Below are 10,052 nucleotides of genomic sequence, written 5' to 3'. Positions count from 1 at the left end.
GCATGCTACTGGCCAAATATCATCACCCTGTGCATTTTGGTTATTCAGAAGAAGTTGTTTAATGTTTTTAAAATATTTGACCCCTGTGACCTTGAATATAGGTGAATGTCATTCATTTGAACAAACTTGGTAGCCCTTCACCCAAGCATGCTACTGGCCAAATATCATCACCCTGGGCATTTTGGTTATTCAGAAGTTGTTTAATGTTTTTAAAATATTTGACCCCTGTGACCCTGAGTATAAGTGAAGGTCATTCATTTGAACAAATTTTATAGCCCTTTACCCCAGCATGCTAATGGCCAAATATTATCACCCTGGGCATTTTGGTTATTGAAAAGAAGTTGTTTAAAGTTTTTAACATCTTTGACCCCTGTGACCTTGAATATGGGTGAAGGTCATTCATTTGAACAAACTGTGTAGTACTTCATCTCAGCATGCTACTGGCCAAATATCATCACCCTGGGCATTTTGGTTATTCAGAAGAAATTGTTTAAAAGTTTTTTGAAGACAATTGACCCCTGTGACCTTGAATATAATTGAAGGTCATTCATTTGAACAAACTTGGTAGCCCTTCACCAAAGCATGCCACTGGCCAAATATCATCTCCCTGGGCAGTTTGGTTATCGAGAAGAAGATGTTTAAAGTTTTTAACATATTTGACCCCTGTGACCTGGAAAATGGGTGAAGGTCATTAATTTTAACAAACTTTGTAGCCCTTCATCCCAGTTTGCTTCTGGCCAAATATCGACACCCTAGGCCTTTCGGTTATTAAGAAGAAGTCGTTTAAAGTAAAATATTGACGCCGGACCACTTCGTGCCAGGTGAGCTAAAAAGCGAGAAGTTACCTTCTCTCCTCGGCTGGAGAGACCTTTTTGTTAGCATTAAATTCACCGACAGCTGCCGCTAAAACGTACTGCTGTACAGTAAAGTATTTCTCCAATACTGATTAAAAACGCCAAGTAAAACATTGTCTCTTGTCAATTTTTCGACATGAATTGTTCATAGGGAGTGTCAAACTATATAATCATAAAGAATTTTGTGACAAGGTTATAAAACAAAAATCCCTTTAAATATTTAGTAGTGAATTTATATGTAAAATTGTGTAATTTAACCTTGTATATTGACCAAATTATTAAAGGTTCAAAAATGTCGTTAAACTGTCAGTAAGCTCACCACCTTTTGAACAGCTTGGCCTTGGATTGTGTTTTGGTTAATTAAATGTGTGTGGTTTTAAAATCAATATTTGGAACAGGTTTACAGACTTGTAATAATGTAATTATATAATCAGTCACGGCAAGGACTGTATGTGAACGTAACCTGCTGTAGGCATACTGCAGTGACCCTTGACCTTTGGAAGTAGGACATCATTAGTGTTGATCTCGAGTTAGGTCAAAAGACTTTTAGATACGTTTAACCTTTTACCTGTGATTTTGTCCTTGGAAAGTAACATATTTAGTGTTGTGTGTCGTCAAAACAGGATACAAACAAGAACCAAGTAATTTGATTTAATCATTAACTTGTCTTAGACATCAACTTCAGGGAAAGTGTAGACCACAAGAAAGAGAAATCAACATTAGTGTTGGGAATCAATTCAATTTTACGATAGATCATGGGTTACCAGTAACTAAGCATTAAGTAATCATTTATACGTCATGGAAACCTCCATGGTGCATGTTGATCACGCAAGAGGCCGATGGGCCTAAAGGGTCACCCCGAGTCCTACAGTATTTATTTTTGTTGTTGAAATATGTACCAATTTGAGTACAAAATAGTTAAGTATAACGTTAACTAAAGTTTGTCATGACCATGAGTCGGTCATTCCTACAAAGTTTCAGTTCAATCAGCCCAGCAAAACTTGACTTTAAGTTTGAAATTGTTTTTCAAAATGGCGGCTGTGTCGGCCATATTGAATTTCTGATCGACCCGAAAAATAACAACACTTTGTCAGGACCTTGAGTCAATCATTCCTACAAAGTTTCAGTTCAATCTGCCAAGTAGAACTTTACTTTTAAGTTTGAAATAGTTTTTCAAAATGGCGGCCGTGTCGGCCATATTGGATTTCTGATCGACCCGAAAAATAACAACACTTTGTCAGGACCATGAGTCGATCATTCCTACAAAGTTTCAGCTCAATCGGCCAAGTGGAACTTAACTTTAAGTTTGAAATAGTTTTTCAAAATGGCGGCCGTGTCGGCCATATTGGATTTCTGATCGACCCGAAAAATAACAACACTTGGTCAGGGAGATGTCAGTAGCCTTCCCATGAAATATTAATGAAATCCCTTTGCCAGTATTTCAGCTTAAGTTGAAAATGTAAAATGTTAAGGGACGACGACGACGGATAGCAATAGGTCACTTGAGCCAAAGCTCAGGTGACCTAAAAATCAAAACCAAAGTTGTAATAATGACCTCTCTTCGTACACTCTATTTGAAATTTATAGTGTCCTTATTGTGCATGAGAAACCTCAAAAATGAAAGCATGCAAGTGACTGATGCTAACAGAGCAGCTGGAAATACTTCTGCAGCTGATCTCTTGTTAGTCTCATAAAACACTCTACTGAAATATGCATAATATCTACACAATTATTCTGACTAAAATCGATCATGAACTTCGTAGCCAATCAGTTTATAGGCCAATAATCAACAAAGTCGATTAATCAGAATATCCTTAATCAATGTCCATCAAGAACAAAACACAGAGACGTCAACTGATTGCTCGATATTATTTATTCACAGTTGGCACATCATACAAGAGCTTATCAGACACACGGCTGTCCTTAGTACAGCCTTCAATCAAGCCAACCACAGTAAAATCACTTATCATCATAGAAACAATAAAATGTCCTTACATTCACATACAAATCTTCATAATCTCTACCTGAGGAAAACCACTATCTATGACCCTTTAGAGGCTTGCTTTTGATTTACTCAACAATTAGCTTCCTTTATTTGAACAAAACATTAAAAATTTCATGTCAATAAAAGTTGTTTTTCTGTTTAAGATATTTAAGAAAAATTGGTATATAAAAAGCTGCAAGTTCAAAATCTTTTGAAAGAATTTCATGCAAATTCCATCCTCAATGGTTGAAAATGTGTAACAAAAAAATTTGGCTGTACACCTGCAGATCATGTGGTAGACTTATATAAAGGAACAGTGCCGTTGTTCCTAGTTCTCAACAAGAGCTTCACACTGATGCATTATACATAATATGATATGTAGAACTTGACAAGTCCACAGCGACACTTCACGTCGTAAGGCACTAGGACAAAAATGATAACATCCACGAGATCTCGTACTAAGGCACAGGGACAAACATGATAACATTCGTGAGACATGTAAGGATTTCTAAGGCACAGTGAGACAAATGATCACATCCATTTAACAAAGGGACAAAAATAATAATATAAAGCAAAATAATACAAAATAACTGCATCAAAGATCACATTTTAAGTCACAACACTACAAACGATTGCCGCTCTATACAAAAGGACACAAACAACCACAACCTAAGCCACAAGATCACAATCATACATGTATACTAATTCACACCGACAACAATCATCACATTCTAATTTACACAGACACAAATAATCACATCGTAAGTTACATTTACACTTTCTACTAAAATCTCATGGTAAATATTGGACTGTCACAATATATTGGAAAACTGGTATATTGCAATACAGAGGCTATATATAGTATTGTACCACATCTATCAGACCATTATATATCTGCAGTATACAACTGGTACAGCTGTCCCTACTCGGGGTTTGATGGGTTGAAGACTTTTCCAGGTTTAATTATTTGGCTTTTTTTTGTTTGTAATTACATGTATGACTTTTTTTTTATTGTTTATAATCAAAACTTTCTCTATGATCGTTGAAACCCATTACAAAACTCAACTAAATGGCATTATACCAAAGATATATTGTTTTGCAATGACAAATTAGATTTGTGTCAATATAACAAAAAATTGCCAGAATTTCTGATGCAAGCTGATATATTCAATGATCATTGTTTACTTAAAACAACTTCACTTCAACATTTTCATTGATAACAAAAACTCAATTTCTGTATACATCATCACTAGGTTAGGGTAAAAAAAATGGATTTGATTGATTTTAAAATGTTAATTGTTCTTTTCATGATATAATGTTCTTTTTTTTAAATACTCCAGATATTCTGGTTGTTGAGGTCTGAGGTGTGTATAAGGATTTTATAATCTACTGTTGGGACAAACTTCACGAAACATGAAAACATGCATTGCTTGTAGGTACCTCACTACAAACTACACTAAACATAGAGATATTGCTTGTAGGTACCTCGCTACAAACTATACTAAACATAGAGATATTGCTTGTAGGTACCTCACTACAAACTATACTAAACATAGACAAATTGATTGTAGGTACCTCGCTACAAACTATACCTTACGTATTGACAAATTGCTTAATGTTAGCCGATTACAAATTACAACATTAATTGTATATACTAAAAAAACACTAAACATAGACACATTGCTTGTAGGTACCTCACTACAAACTACACTAAACATAGACACATTGCTTGCAGGTACCTCACTAAAAACTACACTTAACATAGACACATTGCTTGTAGGTACCTCACTATAAACTACACTAAACAGACACATTGCTTGTAGGGACCTCACTATAAACTACACTAAACAGACACATTGCTTGTAGGTGCCTCACTACAAACTACACTTAACATAGACACATTGCTTGTAGGTACCTCACTGCAAACTACACTAAACATAGACACATTGCTTGTAGGCACCTCACTACAAACTACACTAAACATAGAGATATTGCTTGTAGGTACCTCACTACAAACTACACTAAACATAGACATTGCTTGTAGGTATCTCACTACAAACTACACTAAACATAGACACATTGCTTGTAGGTACCTCACTATAAACTACACTAAACATAGACACATTGCTTGTAGGTACCTCACTACAAACTACACTTAACATAGACACATTGCTTGTAGGTACCTCACTGCAAACTACACTAAACATAGACACATTGCTTGCAGGTACCTCACTACAAACTACACTAAACAGACACATTGCTTGTAGGTACCTCACTAAAAACTACACTTAACACAGAGACATTTATTGTAGGTACCTCACTACAACCTATACTAAACATGTTCACATTTCAATGTAATACATATGAATTTTCATACAAAATAATTTTTCAACGATTACAAAATATGAAAAAAGTTAATGATGCATAAAAATGAAAGGAATTATGGAAGTAATGTTTGTAACTGAAAGTGGATGACATCATCAAGATCACTTGCTGGCTAAGCACGAAGGAACATCATCATCCATGATTCTGATTTCAGGTCTACTGTCTCATCAATATTCCTTTGAATCAGTCATAAAAAAGGACAGTTATTGAATTTCCGAATCTTGCAAAATTCAACAGAAAACACAATATACTGGTAAATGCAGTACCCATATGTTGATTTGTAGGAAATTTTACATTTTTCAGCAATGCATTGGCATTTTCTGTCTATTTACATACATAAACAAACACTACCATTACTATAGTTACCAGCAAGTGACCTTGAACTGTCAGCTGGGAATAAAAGGTTGGATGAATCACAGAAACAAATAATAAATAAATCTATATATGCTAAAGATGATTTTTTTATCAAAGCAAAAACAAAACAATATAAATAGAGACACAGAAAATGAAATATTTTTGAAAAAATCTTCAAAGGATATGTTAATTTTCTGAAATCAGCAAACATACAACTTAAATCTCTCACAAATAGAAAATAGTCCACAACCTTGATTTCTCTACAGGTAGTATCATCATAAACTAAATACAAAAACAAAGTACAATATATATTTACACAACAAAAACATAACTTCTCATATATATGTATTCATCAATATCTCTCCACATCTCAATTTGCCCACAATTAAATTAGCAATAATAGATTCATTTTTAAGAACTTGCTGTACATGTATATGCTCAAAACATCAAAATGACAGACTTAATGGAAAGAATTATTGTATAAATATGCCAACATGGCCACACAGATCAATCAAGTGTAGCATACATCCGCATGTAGCATCTTTATCAACATGGTAGGGTGCAACCCAAGTCACCGTACTATACTGAGTGTAGGGTAGAACACAAGTTACTGTAACACAACAAATGTATGGTACAACCCGGCACTGTACAATGTCAGTAAGGTACAACCCCAGGTACTGTACCATACAGACGGAAGGGTACAATGATGTACCATAACAAATGTATGGTACAACGTGGCACTGTACAATGTCAGTAAGGTACAACCCCAGGTACTGTACCATACAGACAGAAGGGTACACCGAACAATGATGTACCACAACAAATGTATGGTACAACCTGGCACTGCACCATGTCAGTAAGGTACAACCCCAGGTACTGTACTATACAGACAAAAGGATACACCGTACAATGATGTACCACACCATATGTATGGTACAACCCGGCACTGCACAATGTCAGTAAGGTACAACCTCAGGTACTGTACCATACAGACGGAAGGGTACAATGATGAACCACAACATATGTATGGTACAACGTGGCACTGTACAATGTCAGTAAGGAACAACCCCAGGTACTGTACCATACAGACGGAAGGGTACAATGATGTACCATAACAAATGTATAGAACAACGTGGCACTGTACAATGTCAGTAAGGCACAACCCCAGGGACTGTACCATACAGACGGAAGGGTACAATGATGTACCACAACATATGTATGGTACAACGTGGCACTGTACAATGTCAGTAAGGTACAACCCCAGGTACTGTACTATACAGACAAAAGGATACACCGTACAATGATGTACCACAACATATGTATGGTACAACCCGGCACTGCACAATGTCAGTAAGGTACAACCTCAGGTACTGTACCATACAGACGGAAGGGTACAATGATGTACCACAACAAATGTATGGTACAACCCGGCACTGTAGAATGATGTACCACAACAAATGTATGGTACAACCCGGCACTGTACAATGATGTACCACAACAAATGTATGGTACAACCTGGCACTGCACAATGTCAGTAAGGTACAACCCCAGGTACTGTACCATACAGACAGAAGGGTACAATGATGTACCACAACAAATGTATGGTACAACCCAGCACTGTACAATGATGTACCACAACATATGTATGGTACAACCCGGCACTGTACAATGTCAGTAAGGTACAACCCCAGGTACTGTACCATACAGGCGGAAGGGTACAATGATGTACCACAACAAATGAATGGTACAACCCGGCACTGTACAATGATGTACCACAACATATGTATGGTACAACCCGGCACTGCACAATGTCAGTAAGGTACAACCCAAGGTACTGTACCATACAGACAGAAGGGTACAATGATGTACCACAACAAATGTATGGTACAACCCGGCACTGCACAATGTCAGTAAGGTACAACCTCAGGTACTGTACCATACAGACGGAAGGGTACAATGTAAGTTACTGTACCATAACGTCTGTAGCACTAGATTACAATTATTCAAAATGTAGAGTACCTGTCCGTAGTGTACAACTCTTGTATTGTAGTGTACCCACCAACATGGTAGTTTGTACATCAATGTAGTACTCCTAACTATATAATGTACACATCATTGGTATACAGTGGGTGGTAAGTGTACAGAACATTGTTATACAGTAACACTTTGTAATAGTGTACACATCATTGGTATACATTGGCCATGGGTGGTAATAGTGAACACGAAACTGGTATACTATATGAATGGTAAGGAACATTGGTAATTTTGTATACATTGGGCAGCAATTCACCTTGACAGAGGATTATCATTCTAATCTATGCAAATTATTTGTCCAATGGTGTTACAAACCACCCAAGTCCAATGGTGTCACAAACAACCCAAGTCCAATGGTGTCACAAACCACCCAAGTCCAGTGGTGTCACAAACCACCCAAGTCCAATGGTGTTACAAACCACCCAAGTCCAATGGTGTCACAAACAACCCAAGTCCAATGGTGTCACAAACCACCCAAGTCCAATGGTGTCACAAACCACCCAAGTCCAATGGTGTTGGCTAGTACTAACATTTCTCATGCAGGATGGTGAGGAGGCAGTATGAACGTGGTGCAACAAACACAAACAAAACATGCATAGTTAATAACTCAAGGTCATCGAGGAGGAACTCAAGGTTTCTGACCAGTGGACCGGTCAGTTTGTTGTGCTGACCAACAAAAACCCACTGGCCTAACCATGAGCCTCAACACATGCTGACTTGATGTCCAAACATAACATACACACACTCTGCGCAGTTTAATGGGCGACAAACAAGAAACAAGGAGTGACACATCAAAATATAACGTTATAGCTTAAAATAGTTTGATAGGGTGGTTGGTGGGGAGTGTGTCTAAAACTGATAGGAATGGGGGGAGTTACCTGTCTGAATGAATCTACCTGTACTGGTCTGTTGTGAAAGTTTAAACTTCAGTTGATGCTTTACCATTGAGGGGATGCAATGAGTAAAAGACAAATTTAAATTGACAAAATATTTTCTAAATGTCTGCTGGAGCTTTTAAGAGTGGACTATTTGTCAGATATTGATTATTTATCGGGAGGAGGAGTAAGCAATGGATGTCGGAGAAGCCCCTCAGCAAGCTCAAGGCCTGCAGACTCGGGGGATCGGAGAAGCGCCATATGAGCTGCCATAGCCTTGCTGGGGATCATGAGTCGCTGAACCTTGTTGCCGTGTTTGACCAGGTAGGTTGGGCTGCTGTAGGGGCGTCGGGGGATGGTCGACAGCGACTTCTTGGTGTAAGGTGCCACGGAAGCTGCTGCTGTTGTCGTGGATTTGCAAGGAGGGGGAGCAACAGTGGGGGCCTGGGGGTGTACTGGTATAGTCGTCATGGCAAGGGTAGGCTGCAGTGGCTGTTCGCTGTAGTCAGTGACATAAGGGTTGTTGACCAGAGAAGGATCCTGCATCATCCCACTGCCCTGAAACATGGTGCTCAAGCTTAAACACAAACAGGCCGCCACACACATGCAGTTTGTTTACTTGATAAAGTTGTGAACAAAGTGTACATCTAAATATTCTTACCTAACAATTGAAACACAATGTCTCGGAAAGTGCATGTTTTTTATGTGTCATGACAACCAATATAAATATATGACATTGAAACACTTAACACTTTGTAGGTTCATATATTTGAATGAAGTTCCTAATGAGAGAAGCACTGTGAAAATCAATTCAAGTGCTCAGTCCATAGTTATCTGCCCTAGATGTCAGTGATGCACATTCTTGCCCCCCTCCCCCCCTCCCTCTTCCCCTTTAACTATTTACAGGTTTGATATGTTTGTACGGTACACACACAGATACACACTCATGTACAGCCATCCCTTGCCACGTCCATGACCAGTCTTCTGTCAGTAATGAGGTTATTCTGTAATGGGGATAATGGAGATACCATGATGGGATGACTTAAGAACTTAATGATTTGCTCCTTGCTTCTATAACAGGACATTTTTGTGATAAACAGAGAAAACAAGAGGTGAGAAAAAAATGTTGAGGTCTCCATGCAAACAATGAACAGTTGGTTACGTGCGACTCAAAGCATCAACAAAGAAATGCACATGTCTGCATGCCCAGAACAGGGTTAGTAAACACTGACATTCCACCAGCTCTTGCTAATCTTGCAAGTGTGATTAGGAATTATTGGTTTAATGAAATTTTGATTTTTAACATTCAAAATTGATGTTTTACACAAAAACATGAATACATCTATGTAATAAATAAATGTATACAAATAGCAATATGCCAATATATATCTAATAAAAGCACTCAAAACAATTAATCTTACATTATTTGACTACATACTGGAGACGATTAATCCATAAATCTCTCCCGACATGACACTTTTTAAAATACAGCTATCTAAGAAAAGATCATAAAATTTGAAGAGTCTATGTGATACTGCTATCATGGAATGCTTTGTAAGGTTGTGT

At 37.6% G+C, this 10,052-nt stretch overlaps 2 protein-coding genes across 10 annotated transcripts in view; both read right to left on the bottom strand.

Moving 5' to 3' along the window:
• Positions 1 to 2,708: 2,708 nt before the first annotated feature.
• LOC110463351 lies at positions 2,709 to 7,534 on the bottom strand. Of its 2 annotated transcripts, none has more exons than XM_021517869.1 (3): positions 7,221 to 7,534; positions 6,883 to 7,176; positions 2,709 to 6,779 (listed from the first exon to the last, which is right to left on the bottom strand). In XM_021517869.1, the coding sequence occupies exons 1-3, from the start codon at positions 7,514 to 7,516 to the stop codon at positions 6,431 to 6,433; spliced, it is 939 nt and encodes a 312-aa protein (XP_021373544.1). In that variant the 5' UTR covers positions 7,517 to 7,534; the 3' UTR covers positions 2,709 to 6,430. The 2 variants fall into 2 exon arrangements, with proteins under 2 accessions (XP_021373544.1, XP_021373545.1); XM_021517870.1 differs by having other exon boundaries at positions 6,883 to 7,302; positions 7,347 to 7,534.
• Positions 2,709 to 10,052, bottom strand: part of LOC110463350 (protein boule-like) — a 32,998-nt gene continuing 25,654 nt past the window's right edge. For 7 of the 8 annotated variants that reach the window (XM_021517861.1, XM_021517864.1, XM_021517867.1 and 4 more), the window contains one exon: positions 2,709 to 9,044. In XM_021517861.1, coding sequence (XP_021373536.1) covers positions 8,655 to 9,044 — 390 coding nt within the window. In that variant the 3' untranslated portion in view covers positions 2,709 to 8,654. The remainder of the gene's footprint in view (positions 9,045 to 10,052) is intronic. The other variant, XR_002464384.1, reaches the window with a different exon arrangement.

Source organism: Mizuhopecten yessoensis, unplaced genomic scaffold (assembly GCF_002113885.1).
Source record: "Mizuhopecten yessoensis strain PY_sf001 unplaced genomic scaffold, ASM211388v2 scaffold10891, whole genome shotgun sequence".
In the NCBI taxonomy this organism is placed as follows: Eukaryota; Metazoa; Mollusca; class Bivalvia; order Pectinida; family Pectinidae; genus Mizuhopecten; species Mizuhopecten yessoensis.
This window is presented reverse-complemented; position numbering and strand designations above follow the sequence as displayed.